The sequence below is a fragment of the Amblyomma americanum genome, chromosome 3 (genome assembly GCF_052857255.1).
Source record: "Amblyomma americanum isolate KBUSLIRL-KWMA chromosome 3, ASM5285725v1, whole genome shotgun sequence".
NCBI classification, from domain to species: domain Eukaryota; kingdom Metazoa; phylum Arthropoda; class Arachnida; order Ixodida; family Ixodidae; genus Amblyomma; species Amblyomma americanum.
The window spans coordinates 135119191-135144394 of NC_135499.1; the positions used below are offsets into that span (position 1 = coordinate 135119191).

General features: G+C 48.1%; 1 protein-coding gene across 1 annotated transcript; it reads right to left on the bottom strand.

Annotated features, from left to right (window-relative positions):
- Positions 1 to 1573: 1573 nt before the first annotated feature.
- Positions 1574 to 3323, bottom strand: LOC144123335 (endochitinase-like). Its single transcript, XM_077656189.1, has 2 exons — positions 3001 to 3323; positions 1574 to 1865 (listed from the first exon to the last, which is right to left on the bottom strand). Exons 1-2 carry the CDS (start codon positions 3306 to 3308, stop codon positions 1703 to 1705), a joined length of 471 nt encoding a protein of 156 aa, XP_077512315.1. The 5' UTR covers positions 3309 to 3323; the 3' UTR covers positions 1574 to 1702.
- Between the last annotated feature and the right edge of the window lie 21881 nt (positions 3324 to 25204).

Sequence of the window (25204 nt, forward strand, 5' to 3'; positions counted from 1 at the left end):
GTTCCTTCGAAGGAAAGGCTGGCTTCGAGACCGTCCGACTGCTTAGCATGAAACTAGTGAGATGTGTGGAGAAACAAGATCGCAGGCGGCACTCTCCATGAGTTTAAGTGATGTGTTGGCATGCAGTATTATAGCAGGCCCTGTGAAAACAAACTCAGGGGTGCGCATTTCGGTACTGCTGTCTGGCAAATATTTTACACGTGACAAAAGTTACATAGTGGTAAGGAGATCTGCTGAGCTTAAGAGCTCTGCTGGCCTCCTGTCTGAGCGAACAAACCGTGCCTGTGTTCTTCCACTCTCTTGGTGTACCGCTAAAAACTTCGATATTTTTTTCAAGTCGGTTTCCGTTTAACGTCGAGGGATCAACTCTTGTGCGCGGTATTTCAGCTATCTTGGATTTGAAGTAGTTTGCTCGCATTTAAAGTGCGCTTGCATTAAGCAGATCGCAAAGATTCAATTCATACCTGACTGATCCAAAAAATTGGCGGGGATTTAGCTTTGGTTAAACCTGGCGTGGCGCGATAGCTACAGTTGGACGAGTGGAAATTGGTCACATGGCCAATCTCATGACCAGCCACGTGATTAGGCACGGCGCCGAGATGCCGGCAGCTGCTTCGCACCACGTGACCAACCACGTGACAGCGTGTCGGCGCAGCCACAGGGTTGCAGCGCCGCCACGCTGAAGGCTCGAAATGCTACCGTAATGTAGCTATCGCTACAATACGCAAAAGAAAGCCGAAGACTTTCATATTCTAGCAGCCGGAAAAAAACAGGACGAAGCTAGAGACGTGACAACCGGCGCCTGTGGTGTATCATGTCTCCCGCTTTGTCCTGTTCTTTCACGCTGCTAAGGTACGAATCCACACCAACATGACCAGTCCTCTGTTCTCCTTGTTCCAATACTTGTTCTTTCCGCCTGAGAAAAAAGTATTTAGAAAAAAATGATTGCGGAAAAAATTATTGAGAAAAAAAGACGATATGACGCACGCAGTCGTCAGCAAATGATTCCCCGCTGAGATGTACTTCAAAGAGCGCTTTTCATGAATGTCTCAAGAATATTCAAAGGCGAAATTCAAAACTTCCTGCTTCCACTGTGAGCAGTGGCTGGCACAGCCTAGATGAAGGTTGGCCAGCACTGTGTGGCGAAAGTGGAGTGTAGGGCAAAATCTTGTGCGAAGCTGGCATAGGAAGCCGATGAACCGTGCCGCTTGCTGGCACCCGAGAATACTGTTGTAGATCGCTTACGAAAGTGCATGGTTTTCGTGCTTGACAGTGTGTGCACCCGTGGTGTACGTTTCAGTCTTCGCAGACTTCATAACGACGGTGTTTTTCGAGCATAGCATATAAATATGTTGCTTTTCCATACCATCACTTTTCTACTAACGGGTCTCTCACATGCCTTTAAAAAATTCTCATGGGGAGAAGCAAGGAATTTAAAGGGACGCAAATGCATTGTTAATAGGCACGGCTCATACAGTACAACTATTCTGTGCGACCTCAGTGTCCAAGTGCGTTATTTTTCTTCTCGAAGCAAAAGCACCTCAGACAACGAACACATGAAGTCAGGCGAGGCAGGGAGACGTAAATGCAGATCTGGGGAAAATGTATTTCTTTTGATCACACCGTCTTCGCGTAGTATCCAGCTCGCACCAAAAACGCCTCCTGTCGGTTCTAAATGGCGGCAGAAGCTCGCACAGTTCGTTCATCGTTTCCTCTCGTCTTCGTCTTCCTCTTGGTCCTTGGGAGACTTGCACTCCTCGCGACTGACGTTATCCGGCCAGTTGCAGATGTTGCGGTCGATGTCCCAGACGGTGCCCGAGTTGCAGCTGCGAAGCATCGGCTTCCCGTGTCCGCACTGGTAGTACCTGCAGCGATCACGGAGCATGCGTAGTCACTACTGAGCACATCGCTTCAGTGAGACAGCGGGCGATAAACTTGAAGCTTATAACGAACTGGCGCGGTGCACCGATAGCTCGAAGTAGTCGAACCCGTGCACAGAGTCTCCGCTTATCGTTCTTTGTCTGCGAATGAAAGCAGGTTGCAGAGCAGAAATTCATGACCTACGTACAATTGTGTGGTAGTGCCTAACTATACCGGACATCTACAACTGGAGCAATGGACGGGTAAAAGCAATGATGTAACTATGGAGTTCTTTCAGTTGAATTAATAATGAAATTTCTTCAGTTAAGAGCAACCAATAAACAGCTTTCGAAAACAATTGTGACATTTAACATAAATTAATTCTGCGAGCTTCTGAGACCACTTAAATTTTTTTTTTTGCCTCTACGGATCAAGTCTCCTTCTTTGGTGTTGTTATTCCCCGGCCGCACGTTCGCTTAACTTGTCCTTGCAAAAAACTTTGAAAAACTATGGCTCCAAGCGCAGAGGTTGTGTAGCTAGTCACAGTCGAGTAACCGCAGACGCGGTTGGCACAGTTTCCGTACGTTGCAGGGTCAGCCATCGAAAGGATCGAAAGAAGTCGCCTTTTGGATCGAGACAGCGAAATGCGCTCAGGCTTGAATATCTCCTACGGCGAAATTCCTTCAACCGGTGCACTTTAAGCAGATGAATGTCGCGTAGTTTCAACTGCTCAAAGATGAGATACATTTTTCTGCATTTTAATTCTTTATAAGCAGATTGCACTGTACGCATGTTCGTCTCACTCGTGTACTGAGCTCGCAAACCTTGCAGCCAAAACAGGCAACATTCAAATGGTGGCTTTGCATCAAGTGGTATGAGAACTTCACAGGCAATTACAACGACGTAACGACGGCAGCAGTGATCGCTGTCTAATTTCACGCTTTAAAAACGTTTTCGTCCTGGTTTCATATTTGTGTCTCTGTTACTGGCTTGTTATGGAGCCCTGTCGTACTTCTCATAAATCAAGCCTACGACCTTGTATTTAAATTCTCTTCTTTTATCGTACTTTGGCTTTCTCTGCCTTTGTTTGTGATGGACTTTATGGTTTACCTAGACGTGCGTAATTATAGAGACGCTTACTTTGAGCAGTCCGTCTCGTGTGGGTAGAAGTCCCAGGTGTAGTCCGAGCAGTCTGGCAGGCTACCGGGCGGAGGCCTGGGCCTGGGCTTGGCGGTTGTGCTGGAACTCGTGGGGTAAGACGTACCACGTCTAGCGGGCGCTTCGGTCGTAGCCTTCTCGGGTGGTGGCACCCGGTAGCTGCTCATGGCCTCGTGTATGATTTTCATGAGGGGGTTCTTGCGGCCTTCGCTGCAGTCTCCCCGGTAGTCGTCCATGTCCACGGCCCACACCATGGTACCGCCGTAGCCTTCCTTCCTGATGTACTCCATCTGCAAGTATTCACGGTTCAGTAGTTACGCAAGAGCGGTAAAAGTTGGACTGTCACGGATCCCCGAAGCACACTCGGACCGAAAGAATGGACTAGACGACAGGTGTACCCACACAGACGCACATTTAATACACTCTACGTGGCACACACACTAGCACACAAAACTAACAAAACTAACACAAAACACAAAGGCTACCAATACACACTACCCGGGAACAATGCTACTGGCGTCTAATGTTTCTTCACATGTAGTCGATGTGCAGCGGCACAATTTTACTCAAGAAGTTCACATCAGATAATTATGATTATCTGCACGCCTCTTTTTCATTGAGTTCTGACTAAAGTACGAAAAGCTCCTCGAACAGGTTGCAGTCGAGCAGAAATTTTTTAATATTATCGTTACTAGTGCTAGGCTCATAAAGTAGTTCTCGTTTGAGTTTATGATGTTTAACGTCTCAAACCAACTCATACTATGAGAGACGCCGTAGTGAATAGATCCGGATAGTTTCAGCCACCTGAGGTTCTTTAATGCACGCTGGCTTCGCACAGTACACGGACCCCTAGCATTTCGCCCTCATCGAAATGTGATCACTGCGGTCAGCATCGAAATAGCTTCTTTTTGGGTCTGCAGCTGAGTAGCATAACCTCCGAGCCACCGCGGGTGCTCATAAAGTAGTGCTCTGCGCAACACGTAGGTACAAAGAGAGAGCAGAACACGAAAAGCGCTACACACAGCTGCCCTTTTCTCTGAGTTCAAAACAGTGCTTGTCCTGTCCCAGTCTGTATTTCTGTCTCCATGTGGCACTGAGAACTACTCAACAAGTCTTCACCAAATAACCCAATAACGTATTCATGGCGGCGGTAGATCTGAACAGAGAGATGTCAGGCCGTACGGGGCTAATGATGACGGTAATATATTGATACGTACTTCCTGCCATGTCGTGCCTATGGTAGTAAATGAACATTTATGTATGGTTTAGATGTGTCCGCATTGTAGGTCGTAGCTCAGGGTTGTTGCTGAGCGCAGAGACGTTCCCCCCATAAGCCTTCAACGAATGTCAGGTTATATAGAGGAAATTGTCGCTGAAATTTCTTTCTTTTTTTTACAAATACATCGAGAAATTTACGCATCTGAAGTTTCGAAGTTCAAGAGCGACCAAGAAGCCGGGTGCTGAATAAGAATGAAAAAGCAAAGCATCACAAGCGCGCTAATAGCGGCTCGAAGATCTTAAGAGTTAGTCAGTGACATGGTAAATCACATTACATACTAAAAAAGACCGATCTGTTTCGCCGTCAGAGCCAGGTGAATTTGACCTTTTTCCGCGTCAGTAATGCTTCCCAGCACAACTGCTTCAAGAAAAACTCATACACGTTGCAACAAAACATTGATAAGCCAGTAAATCACATAATGGCAGATACAACTGTCATTTTAGCCGTTCCCACTCCAGGTAGGCCTCGCCATTTCTGCATATCGCACATAGCGTGGCATGCACATTGCTATTCGTCGATTTACAGCAAGATTGAAAGCAGAGGATGCCTTCTACTAATTCTTGTAAAAATTTACTCTAACAAAATAAGGTGAAACGCTCGCAACCGCAACTGCTGCTGCTTGATAACATTGATTGCTCGTTTCTACTTTGCTACTTATTCTGACTTCTTTTGAAGACATATTGTTACCAAATCTTTATAAGAAGCGATAAAAAAACGTCTGAACTGTTATTTTGTCAGTTTTCATATCCCTAAATGTTGCACTCTGATCTCCTATCACATATAACTACTATCGCGGCATTAATTATTGAGGGGAAAATGCGCAAAAAACAAAAAACGATGAAATGAAGAACTGTTCTGAATCAAGAACATATAGCCTCTTTTTTTAGGGTGCAACAGCAGCAGCAAAAACAACAAAGAACCCTGCTCGTCACAAACTTACGCACAAAGAGAGAGAGAGAGTAATAGGAAAAAAAGGTCAGTGCGACAAAGGATGGTTTCATGGAAAGAATGAACAAAGAATAAAAGAAGTTTACCATAAAACCGGAAGTGTTTTAGAAGCGTGCTCACCTCCCCCATTTCTCCATCCACCTCTTCGGTTCGAGTAGAGGGACAACGATGTGCAACTAATTGCAGAGGAGAGGGATAGAAGAGAGCGTGCGGTTGTTCCTCCGTGACTGACGCTAATTGCCTAATTGGCGGCGACAGCGACAAATGTACTCGGCTCATCTCTCGAAGCGGGCAACCACCGCGTTTCGGCATTTGACGGGCGTCTGTTTGAGACAATTAGCGATATATAATGACGCCAATGCCTTCTGGATGGAATGACAAAACTTAGGACATGTCTCGTTTGCCACCACAGGCTACTGACAATAGCTTCTACTTTAAGCTACACATCACACGTGCATTTCGTAATGTGAGGTAGGAACATTATCAATAAGACTTACAAACAAGCCGACCTCCAGCCTGTTATCTACAACTTTGTGTCACGTGCACGTACTTCTTAGTAAATATGTTCCGAATCAATAATCTGAATCAATAATTCTGAAGTTTTCTTTCTGAACGCGCAACTTTTTTGGGTGATTATAATGTGTTTTGGCTAGAAAAATGACTAGAACATCGGAGTAAAACAACCAGCATGGCTGAAGCCGGAAAGCGGCTATTTTTTTCCTTAATTGTCGCATGTAATGATACCAAAATCATGGACGAGAGAACATCCCTGTGACACCCATATCCCAGCAAACCTTTTTAAGTTTATTGATTTGAATTCTGCGCCAGACTGCCCTTCCGTCACCAACGTCTGTGTCTCTGAACGAAGCCAGAGCCACGCGACATCAATAATTCTAATTGAATATATCAAGCACCTCCGTATTAAAGCGAAAACGTTTCTAGTCGCTTTACGAGAAAAGCCGGCGGCGTTTGTTAATAAGTTAGTGTGTGCAGTCGCAGACGGTACAAAAAATCTCAGCGATGGCGACGAAAATGCCATGACGTCATCAAGCAGCCGTAGGATTGCACTACTCACTGGCCACCTCCAAGCAATGGGGTGCACATCATCCACCCATTTCTACACCTCAGACGCTTCACCACGCGCCACCGCCAACCTTTACCCTGGAGAAAAATTCTGTGGTTTGTTTGTGAAGCTTCGACTTGGAGTAAATGCCTTCATTAGAGTTAAAGCATCAGCGTAATTATCGAGGCTAAATCCGCCTGCTTTCACAGAATTGTACCATCAGATGTCTGGTCTTCCAGTAATTAAAGTAAAAATTTCTTCTAAACCTTGCATATGTCAAGCAGCGCAGCACGGATGGACACGGGGCCTTTTTGGGTGATAGGAAGGACACACGGCCATCTGATATATGAGGCACTCGCGTGCTACATGTCGCTTAATGATATCAATCGGGTCAGAGCAACAATAGCTTGAACTTCTTCATAGCAACTGTGAAGTTCGGAAGATAGTCCTAATTAGCCATATAATTAACTAACCTAACACACGCACTTCCCAAAAGGAACGCGATATTGCGACATAGAGAATCAAGAATGGCGCTCTCAGACCATGGCCAGAGAATGGCCATGCAGACCGTAACAGAGGGCCCCCGTAATTCAGGCTATGTTGTAGCCTTATGGCTGCGCTTGGGTAGATGCCAATGAATAATTACTCCCTTATGCTGTAAATATCTCTAACTGTGCTTTTATGTCGGAATTCATCGACGGTGGTAGTCTTCTCCCCTTCGCACCCTCTCTTCCGCATAAGGAAAGTCCGACAGCCATACGAGAGGCCATCGCTAGTCCAAAGCGAGAAAGGCAGAGAAGAGGGTGGAGAAGGGTAGTAAGGGAATGAGCTCGACAGGGGAAACAAATAAAACATGAGATGGGCTGGAGCTTCTCCCATCCTATCGAGCGAGGACGGGGCACGAGCGCTGTACACCAATATATGCCTCCAGCACTTCTCGGAGTCGCGCGTCGGCGGCTCAAAAGTGGCGGAGCAGCGGCAGCGGCAGTGATGGCGACGATGGCGTCGGCATGCAGAGGAAGATGCTCCCATTGACGAGGACAACCACGCAACGCATGGCTTTGCGTCCTTTCCGGCACGGCGGCGCTGAGCGTTACGCCCATTAGCCTGAGCCAGTCGTTCGGGGAAAGACCCTGATTGCGCCGGGGTGCCGGACAAGCCAGCTTTTGCCGCTGCTGGTCGCTGAGGCTAGCCATTGAAGGGAATTACGAGAGGAAGCAGGAGTCGCCCGCTGGTTCCGCGAGACGGAGGCGAAGAAAGCGAGGGACGAAAGTTAGGCGCCGTTTAGTTATACGCGTACTATGGATCGAGGCATCGCCTTAGAGGGCTAATGTCTGCCCTGAGACGTATTTAATGATTGGCTTTGGGAATAATCGGCGAGAAATATTCGTCAAGGAAAACGCTCATTATTTAAAAGAATTTTATTCGTTAATTCGTCACCTTAATTGTAACCCGATGCTATACTGTTGGCTATCGGCATGTTAAAGCGTTCAAAGAGGAGTCTTTGAAACGGCGCCCTCTTCTGAGAGCCTTGTGTCTTTTTCAAAATACGTTAGCTCAAAAAGAGTGCTTCGTATCTGTTACTCTTGTCAGCCTGCGGTTGGCCGTGGAAACATTTTAGTTCATGGCTGCACATGAACTTCGAGCGCTCGGGGTTGACAACAACCCCTACTTACTAATTGCGGACCAAGTATGAAAATTCGGGTTTCTACGTCCATTAATGAGATCGACGGATGGCGTCAATCCTTTAATGTCGCAAGTTTTGTTCATGTAGGCTGAGCGAATAGCACAAGGTTCTGAACGATGACGAGAGACGGCGTTTTTCTGCATTGCTTCTCCTTGTGCGTCGCGCCGAAAGGCACAACTTCCCGTTATCCAGACATTTGTGCATAGAAAAACAAACATCAAAGAGACGCTGCGCTGCTTGTTCTTTGCTAGCCCAAGGACTCCAGTACCGCACTAAAGCCCTCAGCACGCTATTCAGCGTTCAACGCCCCAATAAAATGCGTTATTCTATCGGTGCTTATTCGGGTACCACTCGCATTCATATGACAAGAAAATACTAATCTATGCAGCCAAGCGCACTTAAACGACATTCAGTTTATTGTCTCCATTTCACTCTCAGAGAGAGAGAGAGAGAAATAACATTTATTAGCACCCGTCAAAAGGATGATGGGTATCCGAGGCGCCGCTCGGTCCCAGCCATGTCCTCCCCCTCAGCCGTCGACCGGGATCTCTTGGATCTCAGCAGCGGCAAGGGCGAGACGGATGACTTCACGTTGTTTAGTTTCGTCCTCGTTGTGAAGCAGTGCCTCCCAGGACTCATCTGTTCGGTCAAGTTGTCCAAAGCTCGGACATGTCCATAGCATATGGATCATGTCCGCTATGCCGTCGCAACGTTTGCCCCTGGGGCTGAAAATCTCAGGGTGCCACTTGCTATAAAGCTGAGGGTTAGGGAATACTCCGGTTTGGAGCTTGCGCCACGCAACCTCTTCGTTTTTGGTTAGCTGATTACTTGCTTTTGGAAGTACCGCTCGGCCTAATTTGTAATGGTTTAGGATTTCCTGATACGTGTTAAGGTCGTCTTCGAACTGTAGGAGCTCCTCATCGCGCGAGGGGGAAGGGGTTGTGCACAAGACGCCACTGGGATCCCGGAAAGTAGCTAATCCTCGGGCCAGTGCGTGCGCTTTCTCGTTTCCCCTCAACCCTTGGTGCGCGGGTGTCCAGATGAGCGCTACCAGTTCTGCCGGTGGTGGACTGCCTGCCAACACTCGTGCTGCTGTAGCTGAAATGCAGCCCGCGTCAAAGTTTCTAATTGCTGATTTTTAGTCACTCACGATAATTTTAACCTGTTGTTGAGTTAGAGCCAGCGCAATGGCCAACTCTTCCGCCTCCGTTACTGTCGAGTGTCTGGTGCTGCAGCACGCTACCGGGCCTCCGTTTTCCCTAGTGGCTACCGAAATGTGCCCCGAACTGTTTGTGCATTGTGCGGCATCCGTATACAAGACATCCTGTCTGCCCTGAAAGCGGGCTTGCAACGCTACTGCTCTTTCCTTCCTCCGGCTCTCATGGTAGAAGGGATGCATGTTTTTGGGGAGTGGGGGTATCTTTAATTTGTCCCTAACCTGTCTAGGAACCGGGTCCGTACGTCTCGAGCACGCTCGAGGCTCGTGCCCCAGCTTCTCCAGAATGCTGCGACCAGTACGACTGCGTAAAAGTCTCTGATACTGCGAGGTCCTTGCAGCCTCAATGAGCTCTTCGAGGGTATTCGAAACCCCTAGACTCAAAATCTTTTTTGTTGGCGCACAGGGTGGTAAACCTAGTGCTGTTTTTATCCCTTTACGGATTAAAACATCCAGTTTGTCCTTTTCCGCCTGGTAAAGCCGCAAATAAGGTGCCACGTAGACTATCCTGCTGATTATAAAAGATTGCACTAGCCTAAGGAGGTTAGCTTCTTTCATACCCGCATGTTTGTTAGCGATTCGTTTTAGGAGTCGGCAAGTTTGACTGGTGCTAGCCTCTAGTCTCTGAATCGTTTCCGAGTTCCTGCCGTTCGCCTGAATTCGTAATCCTAGAACCCTAATGCTTTCCACCGCTGGAATTACATTACCGTTGACCCTGAGTGTGATTCCCGCGTTATACGGTCCGTCCTGCTTTATGCGCCGACGCTGTGGCGACCGCATGGGCGCGAGAAATAGCGCTTCCGATTTCTCGGCCGAGCACCTGAGACCGATTGGTTCTAAGTATTTTTCTGTTACATCTATAGCTCTTTGAAGCGTCAGTTCAATTTGGCTATCACTGCCCCTGCACATCCACAGAGTCAGGTCATCTGCGTACAACGTATGGTTCAGCCCCGGAATTTTGTCCAGTTGTGCGGGGAGGCCAAGCATGGCGATATTAAACAGAGTCGGGGACAACACCGATCCCTGCGGTGTGCCCTTGTTGCCCAGTTGAATACCCGTCAGTGTGCTACCCCCCATGCTTATAGATGCCGTTCTGTTTGTAAGGAAATCGCGTATGTAGTTGTAGGTACGAACACCCACGTCTAACGCAGCCAGACCCTCCAGAATGGCCGAGTGCTTTACGTTGTCGAAAGCTTTCGACACGTCTAGACCAACGATCACCCTGGTGTCTAGCGTTGGATTTTCTATTATCTGTTCTTTCACTCTCAGAAAGTGCCCGATACTGTGAGAGGCAGCGTGCGCGTGCCGTCGCTTCCTACATTGGACTGTGGCTGCCGTGTGGAGCTCGACCGGGAGAAGGCGGTTAAACGCGGTGCCTCGCTGATCTGTCCAAGACTAAAGAGCGCGCGCCTCTCGTGCACGCCTAGTCAAAAGATCATTTACAATAGCGAGGCAAACACAACGCGTCTAAGGGGAACAGACGATGCACGGAGAGGGATGGGGACAAATAGTAATAAAGAGAGAGAGAGAAATGATAGACAACAGAATGAAGGGCGTGTGGGCTTCCTGAGAGAGAGGTCATTACCTTTTCTATCCTGTTGCCACCGATATTTTCCTCCTCCAGTTTGGCTTCGGTTGTTTTCATGAACTGGTTCCTTGCGTGCACTCTGAGCTCGCGCCTCTCCGCCTCTTTTTCCCTCACTTCTCTTCCTCTTCCTTGGCGTCCCCTCTCTGTTCTTGTCTTTCCTTCTTCTCATCCACCACTACTTCGCCCACAAACCCCTGGCTGCTAGAGAGATGTAATAGGGCGTCTCAGGCCCTAAGTTGGTATTCCATTCAGGATTGAAAAGATGGAAGCGGAGAAGTTAACGGCTTTCCGGTCCCCGCCGGCATTCTGAAGCCAATCGCCCCCGCACGCCGCGCCTTTCTTCCGGTCGTACCACTGCCATCCAGCAGCGAACTCCGCCAAGGTGTCGCTTCGTGCGCGAACAGCGCGCTTTGCCAGAGGTTCAAACTTCCGCCTCTCGAGCTGCGTGTAGAGAAAAAGCGCAAGTAGCTTGAAAGACAGTGACTCTGGGGGCAGTGGAATACCAGCTGGGGGAGGGGGTTGTGACGGTGCAAGATTTGTTACATGCGCGGTGCGCGCAAAGCCGCTGATTACGACGTCATCCCGATGAACTGAGGTTGTCGACACGCGGCAGAGGAAGTGAGAAACTGTGTGCTTAGCTTGCATCTCTGTTCTCCTGCTTCTTCTCATTTTGGTGCTCTGTCAACCACTCTTATTTAATACCGCGGCAATGGGAACCTTGCGAAACGAAGGTAGTTCGCGCCACAACCAATACGCTGTGCGCACTGTCACGCTTTATCAGGGCTGAGTCTTTGAAGCCGTTCGTTGGGCGTGTGCAGAGGTTCTCTAGTTGTGTGCTGTGCAGCGAAACTGGAGGCACAGCTCGCGCCGTGAACAGAGCAAGCGTAACCGAGTATGTTTCACTTGATGCTGGCTCTTTCTGAAGTGGCACCTACCCATGATGTGGGGCTGGCCTGAAAGTGGCGATGAGTGAGAAAAAAATTAGAGTTGTGATTAAGAATATATTGTGCGTAGCCGCGCGTAGCTTCCATTCTTAGGTGCCTGAATGAAGAAGCACAACAAGCTAGCAAGGTAGAAAAAAATATAAATGCAGATGTTTTGTCGTAGTAATCGCTGCACCATGACAGAAATCAGAAAATGAAAGAAGGCCAGAAAGAAGATGCCTCATTGTCTAGGAGACCAATTCAATTTTTACACCTGGGATTCATCAAAAAGCAGACACATCGCCCATGAAATAAGCATCTTTTTTTCGATTTCAGACTCCCCCCTCCCCTCCCCCCCCCCGCCCCCAGCGCATCCGAATGGTGTAGAGCTTGAAATACAGTGGTTTAGATAACTGTGTAATTAATTATGACAGAGACACGTCCTACAAAACTCATCGATACACGTTACAGCATGGCTTCCCGACCAAATGCGGTTCTATACGCATGAGATGATTGCACGAATTTTGAAGACACAACACTTGTGACTAGAAAGTTCACAATGATCCTGGCAGAATAAGCAACGCCACCGCGGTAGCTCTGTGGTTATGGCGCTCTGCTACTGACCAAAAGGACGCGGGTTCGACCCCGGCTGCGGCGGTCGAATTTCGATGGAGGCGAAATTCTAGAGGCCCGTGTACTGTGCGGTGTCAGTGCACGTTAAAGAATCCCAGGTGGTCGAAATTTTTGGAGCCCTTCACTACGGCGTCCCTCGCAGCCTGAGTCGTTTTCGGACGTCAGACCCCCATAAACCAAACCAAACCAGTAAAAGCTGGAACAGAGTTCAAAGCGAGCTATCTTTACTTTCTACCTTCATGCAATGCAAGCACACGTGTACGTTTCAAACAACAGTAATTTGATATTTGTAGTCAAATGTTTTCATAATATGGCAGAAACTTATAAATGGTATAGTAGAACACCATTTAACAAATAGACTTTCAAACGTATTTCCGCAATAAGTGTAATGAGTGGACGAGAAGGGTTTTCTATGTTTAAAAAAACATAATAAGCATGCAAACATTGTTTTTCAATTACCGAACAATTTACCACAAGCACGCCAACTGTGCGCAGCGATACGGCTAGGAAAACAAGTTTGCATATTTTTTTTTATGGTTAAAAAAACAAAAAAAAACGTCCTAGTCCGGAGGCGGATCATCGTTTGACCAGGAAGTCAGTCGAGATTCTAAGCTATAACCAGGACAGCATCAGTTAGTGGGACGAGGCCGAATCGATTACCAACTTGAAACAGTCTCGGTGTTAGTGGAAGCCGTTAGCAGGGAACCTTCCAGTTGTAGTATATTTTATTTCGAGGGGAATTACTGACTTGCATAAACCTGGGACAATTTCTTTTCTTACAGCTGCGAAGTCAGTGAGAAAGGTGGTTTTACTCTGTGTCCGTGTAGGGCTTTGGTCAGGTGGATGATAGAGAGCAATTACTTCCTGACTGAACGGAAGACGTAAGCTGCGTTGTGCTCTGGACCGCGTTGATCCTCGCCCCTTCATAGAAGTCAAGATCTTCGGTCTGAGGCCGCAACAGTCGACTGCAATCATGGCTTACAAGGCACTGTTTTGCTTTTTACAAGCGACTGCCTTGATTGACAGATTGTGACTGTGTTTCCCGTTATTTCTCTCTTCCCACTTTAATTTTTTCATTCCCTTCCCCAGTGCAGGGTAGCCAACCGGAAACGTTTCTGGTTAATAACCCTGCCTTTCTCCCCTCTCTTTATCTATTTATCCTGACTGAAATATGCTCCACAATGGAGTTTCTGTCTAAAGTCTAAAATACATTGCACCAATATCATTTCTTGTGTTTTTTTATGAGTATACCGCACAAAATCTGGAAGAAGTGAAGCTTGAAAAGTTAGTTTTATTGACTACCATAACTACCAATACTGACTAGCATAAACCGGGTACAATTTGCTTTTCTGCAGCTGCGAAGTCAGTGAGGACGCTGTATAGGTGGTTTTTCTCTGAATCCGTGCATGACTGTGCTCAGGTGGATGGTAAAGAGTAATTACTTCCTGACTGAAATCTACTCCACATTGGAGTTTCCATCTTAAATACATTGCAGCAATACCTTTTCTTCTGTTTTTTTATGAGTACACCACACAAAATCTGGAAAAATTTAAGCTTCAAAATTTAAAGTTTTAGTAACCACGGGTAGCTGAAGGGTGGGAAATGGGAAGGGTCCAGAGTACTTTCCGTGTAAACTATGAAACACAGCTACGACAGCAAGTGTGATAGCATGTCCGATAGCAGCATTAAAGCCAGCTACCTGAATCACAACGCCAAAAGGGTCGTTCAATGTCGGGCCACATCTTCCTGACACGTCTCCGTAGATGGTTAAAAAATAGCCTGCGTTAACTATTTATGTATTTCATTTAACAAGCAGTGCTTGGAGGCACATTGAATGTGACAACCTACAGGCAATTGAGTGATGAAATATGCATGTAAGCAGCCGATGCCGCTGTTTTGTAGCGATAGTTACATCACGGTAGCATTTCGAGCCTTCAGTGTGGCGGCGCCGCCACCCTGTGGCTGCGCGGCGATGCTCTCACGTGGTTGGTCACGTGGTGCGGAGCAGCTGCCGGCGGCTCGGTGCGGTAGGTGATCACGTGGTTTGTCACTTGGTTGGTCACGTGATCAGCCACTTGGCGCGGCGCACCGGCGAAACCGATCTGCCACAGCTGTGCGCATGCGCCATCTCAAGTGGGACGAAGATGAAGAAGGAACGCCCAGCGAAACGGAGCGGCGAAAGACTGACTTTGCAATTCAACTTAGCAAGTTCCACCTGGCTAGCTGTAGCTATCGCGTCACTCCAGGTTTAACCTGAGCTAAACCGCCGCCAATTTTTTTTTACCCTTGAGTCTCTTTTACCATTTTTCCGTCCTGCAGTCATCGTGATTGGGATGCCGTGTATATGTCGACATGAGTAACTATCACTGCCACTGAATAAGGTACTTTGGATTAGGTATCCTAACTGAACTCCTCCGCTGTAAACTCCGTCGAGATAAAATCGCATTGATTAGCCAATTATAGGCCAGCTTCTTCACAATGGAGCTGTTTATGTTCATGTAAGCATATATAAACGCCGCCCTCCCCTCTGTGCTCAACCGGTATGTTTTTCTCGGTTAAGGTAAACTTGTTCCACTAGAGCTCATCGCAAAGTATGGGGCATTAGAACACGTCCGCTCAGTTTCGAGCATCTGCACCTTGAACACTCGTCTCCCCTTCTGTTCTGGACTCCCACTCTTTTCTATCTCTCAAGCGTTTTCCTGCGCGCGTGTACGGCCAGGGTAACCCGAGCCACAAAAACCTATCCGCCGGGCTTGATATGCAATTATTTAGTAAGTGATCACTCAAGCATTCTTCTTTTCCATATTTTCATTTCTTTGGAAAGGTTGCGTGGGCGGCAATGGTGTGAGAGATCGTTTCATATTTCCGGCGTGCGCATCCGTTTACAAGGCGCTAGCGAACTTGCGGTTCGTTCCTTCCTGTTCCCTTAGCGAGATGCAAGCGCAGCGGTATGTACAAAAGGGGGACGGCACGCCTTGACCAATTTCTAAAGCGACCTCTCAACTTAACCCCTGTTCATTTGGAAGGTCGACTATTCAGGGCAGCGGTGAGGCTAGAAATGATGAAAGGAACCAAAGCAATAGGTTTAGAGAAAGTCAATGCGCAAAACATCAGAGTCGTAGAATGAAGACGCTGAAATGGACGAGTGAAGTGAAAAGTAAGGGCTAACTCCAAGAACTCAAGCAAGAAGGAAGAAAAGGAAGTCTGTTTCAGGTGTGCTTTGTGACAAGGAGCCCCTGCTAATTTGAAAGGTCGACTGTACAGGACAGAGATAAGGCTGGAAATGATGTAAAGAACCGAGGCAATAGCCTTAAAAAAAGCCAATGCGCAAAACATGAAAGCCTAGAATGAAGGCTCTGAAATGGACGTGTGGAATAAATAGAAAGAACAGAATCCGAAACGGCCACATATACGAGGTACGACCAAAGTAAATGATATCGAGTGAAAAATTCAAGACTAGAGGTTGTGATGGTTTGGTCCAAATAATGACGAGAGACGACCAATGCATTGATGAAACTTGAAGTTGTGCTCAAAAGAAGCCGAAAGTTCGACCCATGGAGAGGTGACAAAATGATGTGGAACGATATCTAAGGCTGAAGAAGCTGGAAAGGAAATGGTTTAATAAGAGTTTGAAGTTGAAAGAGATCATAAAAAATTGCTGCGCCGTATAAAAATAGTACAAAGTTGTAAAGAAGGAGAAAGTCAAGATTTAGGTTTTTCTTCTGCACTAAAAAAACTAGGCGCTCTAGACAAAAGCATTGTTAGCGACAGTACAGTTATTATTCAAAACCGAGGTGTCCCGTCTCAAAACTGGCCGTCCTCAATTCCAGTTTTTTGACGAGTGCTGCCTTTATTCAAAAGTCTGAAGCAGGTATCGGGACAGACTGTTTTTTTTTAAAGCACCCTGAATTTCTCAAGACAGATGGTACAGCCGTATTTGTCCTGCTTATTTCTTAGCTATATGGCGGTCATCGGTCTTTAATATTTCAGAACTATGAAACGCACCCTCATATCAGAAGACTTTTTCCAGGTTGAAATTCTTACGATTGTTTCTAGTAGCGTCGCGTAGCCTTCGCACTATCTTTGTGACTGCTGTGCTGCTTTCCAATTTCGTTGGCACGCTAGATTTAAAGAACTCCTGAAATAATAATCAACAAAACGCCAGCGCTCGCGGAGCCTGTGCTTTCTGTTAGCCAGTTAGCCACTATGTTCCGAAGATCAAGACATAGATATTCTATTCTTTCCTTCAGGGTAACCAAGCCAATAAACAAGAGGTCACGCTAAACAAAAAAAAAAGTTTTTTTCCTTCTTGTTGTACCCAGCGTAGTTCATTTAGCCAGGTTTAGAAAATGCAAGCTATGCACCATGCTGGCTGTCTCATCGTACGTAGTCCGGACAAGCAGGACCCTGTGAACAGGAGCAAAGATTACGAAAATGAATTGAGAAAAACATATATTGAATATTTGCACCCTGCTGAGTTAGACTACACGGAGACTATAAAGGCACTTGAGAGGCACTCATAGCGTACATTTTCCTGCTCTCTTAAAGAAGCCCTCATCCGTAGGCTCCAGGATGTGGACTCAAGCTATTTCGAAATTGTCCATTCTGATTTTATTGCTCTCAGCTTCGTCTCCACCCGCTTCAGAAGTTGTGACGAATTAGGAAGCGTTGCCAGTGGAGAGCTGATATATCGGCTACCCGCGGTGACTGGTAGGTGGCCCAAGAGAGGAGCTAAGGCCACGGGAGGGAACGGCAACGTGACGGTGTCCTCCGATGTATGGTCGGTGGCGCCTCCAATGAACACCCCTTCCTTACAGAGTGAATACCTTTACTCGATATGCAACGATCACGTTCACAAACTACGTCCAGATGTGGTGCCTTCGTTCTTCCAGGAAAAATTTGCCAGGCAGCAGGCTGCAACCAGGCAATACAGTACGGAACACCTTGGTGACTATTCCAGGAAGGCGGGGCCAGGTACCTTCCTTCGCCCTGAACGGCACGTTCGCCGGGGGAGCTCGTCGGACATAAACACGCCACGCCGTTATTGGTCCGCTGCGTCTCGGTGGGGTGCCAAGGTCTGCGCTACGGCTGGCGCCGAAGCCGTCGGCTCGAAACCAAGGAACCAGCTAACAAGAATTAAGGCTCCAAAGCGAGCTTTAAGAAAATGGATACTGTGTCTGGCACGCAGGCGCCCGCATGAAGCGTACCGGGAAGTGGGGATATGCCAGTGTGGGCGCTCGCGGAACCCACAAAATCAGCTCGCATGAGCCGCAAAAACCAGTTTGAAAATCCTTGTGGTAAGGCAAGCGACGAGAATTCGCTCCTGCATTGACACCCTGAAAGGCACGCCGGCGCGGCGACCAACAGCTCGCCCTTCACTGCCTCTGCATGCATGCACCGACGCCAGGGCAAGCAACGCCACGAAGAGAGGAAGCCGCAGCGGCAGCCATCCGGCCACTCTCGGCCCCCAAGCGTGACGCATTTAAAGCACTTCTCTTCCTATGGGTTCTTCCTTCGATGCCTATCAGGAGAGAGTTCCGCCGTCGCCGCGCGGTCTCGCACGCGGGTATCACATTTGTGCCTCATCTGCGCGCGTTCATTAGCTGAGGAACGTGAACCCGCTTCGCCGCAGTCAGAGGGTGCCATCATCTACATGGCTAAAGCGGCGGCTGTACAACAGAGCAATTTCCCGTTCGCTTCACCAACCCTTGCCTCCTTTTTTCCCAAGCCGCGTCTCTCCCACTATTCCCGTCACTTTGCTCTCATGAGACGCGTCACCACGAATGCTGGAATGATCGCCTATTCGCCCAGATGTGCTCGCATGTGTACAATGGACGCCACAGTCAAAGTTCCTAAAAACGCAAGCACTGACGGACACCCACGCGCAGACATGTAGGGTACACGAATGAATGAGCGACAACGTGTCGCTGGTGAGATGCCCGGAAGAAATGTTAATTTTGTGGATCATGTCACACCACTGGAACCTAGAGACCACGAGAGGTCACTCTGACACGCAGTGTTTTGTCGCATTGTGCACTTGTTGTAAATCAAGCGCTGGTTCAAGAGGACAGCGTGTTGCTGTTGACATGATTGCTTCAGCGCGTGCCCCGGCATCTCGTTTCGTCGTCTCGTGGTCTTTGCGCTTGCGAGTGGGCAGGCCCGAACGTGACCACGAAAGCGCAGCGCGCCTGGCTCTTTAGTTCCTTTGAATTTTCTCCACCGACCGGCCGCCGAGCTTTGTCGAGCTTCGTTGAAGTGCTTTTCAAGTTCTGTCACGAAAATCTTTGCGTTGTCCCCGCCGCGGTGGCTCAGTGGTTAGGGCGCTCGTCTACTGATCCGGAGTTCCAGGGCTCGAACCAGACCGCGGCGACTGCGTTTTTATGGAGGCAAAACGCTATAAGGCACCCGTGTGCTGCGCGATGTCAGTGCATGTTGAAGATCCCCAGGTGGTCGAGATTATTCCGGAGCCCTCCACTACGGCAGCTCTTTCTTCCTTTCTTTTTTCACTCCCTCCTTTATCCCTTCCCTTGCGGCGCGGTTCAGGTGTCCGCCGATATGAGAGACATACTGCGCAATTTCCTTTCCCCAAAAACCAATTATTATTATTATTATTATTATTATTATTATTATTATTATTATTGCCGATGCTGAGAGGATGCGGTTGCGTTTTGCGCTGACTGCAGGCTGAGCGAGCTGCTGGCGGGACTAGCATTGAGGCTTTACACTAGCAATTTCTCCGTCGTAGCGTTCCGAGGGAGGTGGTTGCCCGTACCGAGCCCGAAGCCTTGTTTTTGAGGTCGTGTGACACCACGCTTAGAGTGTAGGGTGGGTTGCATGGATATTCTGCCTCGTCTACTTAGACTGCGTCGCCGTTGTCCACATGTTTTTTTATACAGGGCTTTTGCGCGTATAAAAAAAAAAAACAAGGGCTTTTGCGCGTACCCGCCGCGGTGGCTCAGTGGTTAGGGCGCTCGACTACTGATCCGGAGTTCCCGGGTTCGAACCCGACCGCGGCGGCTGCGTTTTTATGGAGGAAAAACGCTCAGGCACCCGTGTGCTGCGCGATGTCAGCGCACGTTAAAGATCCCCAGGTGGTCGAAATTATTCCGGAGCCCTCCACTACGGCACCTCCTTCTTCCCTTCTTCTTTCACTCCCTCCCTTGTCCCTTTCCTTGCGGCGCGGTTCAGGTGTCCAACGATATATGAGACAGATACTGCGCCATTTCCTTTCCCCAAAAACCAATTATTATTATTATTATTATTTTGCGCGTGCTTCGCGTCTTTCCCGGTTGTTGGTTGGGCGTACGTTCTTGGGTAGTGGGTGGACGATTACCGTTTCCTTGATTTGTTAAGGAATGCAGTGGGTGCTGTCCGGAGGGGGACTCGTTGGTTGAAACTTTAATGCGGCTAGAATGTATCTGCCCGTGTTTGTGGAGGAGAGTCTGTCCAACTGTGCTGTGCGGTGGGCTTTAGTCAGTTCTTGTAGAGTTTTATGGACCCCCATGCGGAGGAGTCTCGTCTTTGTAGCCCCTTGTGGGACATTTAGGGCCGATTTGTAGGCCTGTCTTATTAGCGAGTGTACATTGTTTCGGACTTTGTGAGGTGAAGATAGGGGTGTGAGTATACCATTCTGCTAATCACGAATCCTCGCACTAACCGCTATTCTTTTGATTAGTCCTATGGCTTGATGTGTCATTACCGCGAGTTTGGATATGGTCTCTGTATTGAGGCTGTTGCTTTGGATGAACAATCCCACAATGCGGAGTTTCGGTACCTCCGGTACTGGGATGCCGGCAACCTTCACTTGTATAGAAGGGTGCCCCTTTTAAAGCGAAAGCTTTACTACTCATGCCAGCGAGCCATTTCGGCTCGTCGCGCACTTCGGCCGTATGCGCGTGGCCCGACCTTGAGCCGCTGTTGCCCAGCAACGCCGCAGCCGCGCTCCAACAGAATGCGCCGCCGTCGACGCCGCTGGCGTCGCCGCTCGCTCCACCAGATCTGCTCTGCTGGTGTAGGAGGAGAGGAGGTGTCGCCTCGCTGGCGTGTATGTATATATATATATATATATATATATATATATATATATATATATATATATATATATATATATATATATATATATATATTTATTTATTTTCAATACTGCAGGCCCCTTTACGGGGCCCTAGCAGGTGGGCATACACAACAGTTACAATGAGGCAAGAACTACATCACACAACACAAGGAAATTTCAAAATGCGGCAAGAACACATGCAAAGATAAATCTGGTAGAACAGTGGTTCATTTGCCTACCTGAGGACAAACTATGTACAATCGGCTCCAGACAAGGTTACCATATGAAGTGATCAAACACGGCTAACAGTGAACAACATGCACGGAGAAGCGAAAAAAAAAAAAACCTTGGCGCTCAAGACAAGATACGTATATGTTGGAAACAATAATAATACTGAAGGATAGCGGACAATTGAACCCAGGAAAACAAACTATGACTACGCAAGGGGTGATGCACTGATTAAGACGACAAGAAAGAACGGATGTGAAACGGATTATCAATACCCAGAGGCCCATGTGCATCACTGAGAGCGTTACTCTGCGGCAATACCGGCCTCGAGCCTTGTAGCGAACGTTGTTAAGGTCGGCGCATGAGTAATCGAGGCATCCAGTTTGTTCCATTCTCGGATGGCTACAGGAAAAAATGAATGTTTAAGTGCATCTGTGCGATAGGAATAATCAGAGTGAGCGCATGTTGGTGTCGTGTCGGTCGAGTCTGGGACGGGCAAATATATTTTGACACATTGATGTTATAATCGTTATGCAACAGTTGGTACAAAAATTTTAAACGCGCGTGCTTTGCTCTCATTGATAGCGTCGGGAGTCCTGAAATAGCTGCAAGGTTCGATGGGGAGTCAGTACGCTTATATTTGTTATGGATGAACCGTAGTGCCTTTCTTTGTATTTTTTCTAGTTTTGCTATGTGAGTGGTTGTTTGCGGAAACCAAACAGTGTGAGCGTACTCTAAAATAGGTCTTATGAAAGTTTTGTATGCTAGGAGTTTAGTAGATGCTGGTGCGAGTCGGATGCATCTTCTAAAAAAAAAACAGTTTTCGTAAGGCTGCCGATGTTACATTAGCGATGTGTACGTCCCATCTAAAGTCAGCGGTTAGTGTAACACCAAGATACTTATGCTGGGAGACTTTCATGAGTGGCGTACCGTGAATGCTGTAAGGGAAAGATGAGGATACTTTTTTCCTGGTTACTGTCATGCACACTGATTTTTTAGAATTGACGGTCATCTGCCATCTATCACACCAATCCACCACAGCGTCAAGTGACTGGGAAAGCGCAATGTGGTCTTCCGGACTTTCTATTTTCCTGTAGATGATGCAGTCGTCTGCAAATAGCTTAATGTTACATTTAATCTGAGTGGTTATATCGTTAATATAGATAAGGAAGAGAAGTGGGCCAAGAACGGAGCCTTGCGGAACTCCCGAAGTGACCGCGGTTATTTTAGAAGGCATATTTTGAAAGATTACAAATTGAGAACGGTTAGATAGAAACTCTTTGATCCAACCCAGAACTTCCCCCCGCCCGATCATGCACTGCAGCTTTGCGATTAGTTTGTTATGGCACACGCAATCAAACGCTTTGGAAAAATCTAGTAGTAATATATCAGTTTGACAGCAGGTATCGATGCTGAGGGCCAAGTCATGAACGACTTCGATTAACTGAGTGATAGTCGACAGCCCTCGGCGGAAACCATGCTGGTCAGGTGATATCAACTTATTATGCTCTAGAAAATCTGTTAGATGTTTTGAGATTATGTGTTCGAAAACTTTACATGCTGTGCTAGTCAGTGAAATGGGCCTGAAGTTTGATGCACTACTGATATCTCCTCCTTTATGGATCGGAATGATATTCGCCAGCTTCCAGTCATCCGGTAGTTTTGACACAGCAAGTGATTTGCGGAATATTATGCCGAGATATTTGCTGCACCATTCGGCGTATCTTTTCAAAAATGCATTGGGTATGTTATCAGGCCCGCTGGCTTTCTTCGTATCGATGCTCAAGAGAAGATAGAAAATTCCGTCATCAGTTATGTTTATTTCTCTGATATCTGAAGTTCGGGTGGTTGCCATCTGGGGAATAACGCCATTATCGGTGGTAAATACGGACTGAAAAAAGTCATTAAAGTAATTAGCCTTCGCACTGTTTTCCTCTGGTGTCTGTTCGTGTCCTGCTGTGTTTCTATTGCGGAAGTGGTTCCAGAACCTGTGTGGGCTATAAGTAAGGAAGTCAGGCAGCGTAACACTAAAGTAGTATTCCTTTGATTTCATCATTTTATCCTTGAAGATTTCAACTGCACTGGCTAAATTTTGTGTTCTGTCGGGGTTAGTACCTTTGGACTTAATAGAGCGACGCAGCCTTTTCACTTTGCGTTTTGCATGAATGACCTCTCGCGTGATCCACGGGTTCTTTGTTTTAACGCGCTTGTTTTTTGAGGGGACATATCTGCATATACAAAAAAAAATGATTTCCTTGAACTGGAGCCAGAGGGAGTTTACATCTGAGCTTGCTTCAGATGCTGCTTCGGCAAACATCTGAAACTCGTATGCAAGATGTGTTGTTATACTAGCGTCGTCGGCTCTATTAAAATTACTTACTGTCGATTGGGAGGAGCGGGTTGTTATTAGAATATTGAGTGGTAACTCGCAGACTGGTATACTGTGATCAGAAATTCCGTCGATTATGTCAAGCTTAGTCTGGTGTGTTGGGAAGTTCTCGCTTACTAGTATTAGATCGAGAATGCTTTTTGCTGTGCCTAGTATGCGAGTTGGACGGGAGACTGTTTGATATAGATTAAAATTCAGCATTAAATCAATGAGTGCATCTGAGGCCGGATCAGTATGGTGCAAGGTACCCCAGTCAATATCCGGAAGGTTAAAATCGCCCATGATGATTAGTCTAGAGTTCCGTACGTGCACTTGCATAATGCCGCGAATATTTGCAGTGTTTATTCGTTTTTCAAATCTGCCGCGACACCACCTTATCACTTTGTTTGCGACGCAAGACGCGACTAGATTTATCTCGATTGATCGCAGCCAGGCAAAGCTGATTCTACGTTGTTCCGGAATGTTCTAGTAACTTTGCGCCCTTTATCTCGAATGTTCGCTATCAGCTTTAAATTGAGCACGGCCGACAGCGGCGGGCATTCTGTTCGACGACCGCCGAGCACGCTTGTCGCTTCGCCGCCGCCGAGTGATTCAGTCCATTTTGGGTGCATGTCAGCCCAATAAACAGTTCTTTTAGAAGATCTTTTCGTCCGTATTCATCGCTGCTTCGACTGCCGTCACCACTACGTGACATCTGGTGGAGGTGCGGGGTAGCCTTCCATGTTCCGGACGCCCCCTTCAAGTCGTGAAGCCAGCCCTGAGCGCTTCGCACCCGAGGACGAGCCAGCAGCTCAGCGAGCCAGCCGACGTCTCCAGGGAGAGGAGCCTGAGTTCGGGAAACTGCCGGACCGCACAAGACAGCGAAAAGACGCGGCTACGAGCACCGCAATCTCGCCGAAGATGTCGACACCGATTATACTGCAGCAGCCACGGGTGCCGCCAACTTTCAATGGATCCCTAGGCGAAGACCCTGAAGAATGGTTGGATCAATTTGAGCGCGTGGCGTCATTCAACAAGTGGGATGATGCGGCAAAGATTGGACACGTTTTTTTCTCATTGGATGGCTCCGCACGCACGTGGTACGAAAACTACGAGTCGTCCCTTACGACATGGGAGCTATTCAAGAGAGAACTATTGAAGGTATTTACCAGTGTCGTGAGGAAAGAAAGAGCCGAACGACTCCTCGAGTCCAGGATCCAGCTTCCGAATGAGCCCGTACGCAGCTACGTCGAGGAGATGAAGCGCCTATTTCGCCGCGCCGATCCCGGGATGACCGAGGAAAAGAAAGTTCAGTTCTTAATGCGCGGCGTAAAAGAACAACTCTTTGGCAGCCTCGTCCGTCAGCCGCCAAAAACGGTCGAGGAATTCATGCAGGAAGCCTGCACGATTGAGAAGACCCTCGACGTCCGAGCTCGGCAGTACAACCGCCCTTCCTCTGCCTATGCAATCCGTTCGGACACGCCGGCCACCACCAGCGACAGCTTGCGGGACGTTATCCGCGAAATCGTCCGAGAGGAGCTACGCCGATTACTGCCATCCTCCCCACAGCCACAAGCATCGACTCTGATGGACGTGGTACGGGAAGAAGTGCAACAGGCACTTGGCACCCCGACGGCCACAGAACCCCAGGCCATGACCTACGCCGCTTCAGTAAGGACTGCTCAGCCCCAACGACAACCCCCACGTCCTCCCCGAAATGAGCCACTTGGTCCACAACGCCGCCTCCCAGCCCCCGCCCGCCCAGCCTATGACCGACCCTCAACCCCCAGGAAATGCGACGCCTGGAGGACTTCCGACAACCGGCCGTTGTGCTTCCATTGCGGTGAGGCCGGCCATATTCTTCGTCACTGCCCGTACCGACGTATCGGTCTTCGAGGATTTGCCGTTAACGCCCCACGACCACGCTTCGGACAACGTCCGCACGAAATCGACGAGTACCTGCGTCGAGAAGAGTACACGCCGAACCGCTTTTCGCGCTCACCATCGCCGTCAACCTCGCGCTTTGCGTCGCCACGCCGCAGCTACGCAGCCGCGGTACGAGGAAGGTCGCCCAGCCCCCGTAGGGGAAACTAAAGGCAGCAACCTCTGGAGGTGAGGTTGCTCACGAGCTAAACGCCGAAGATCCTCCACCGACCACGCCCCATGAAGACGCTGCACCCGCGACGCCGCATGAAGAACC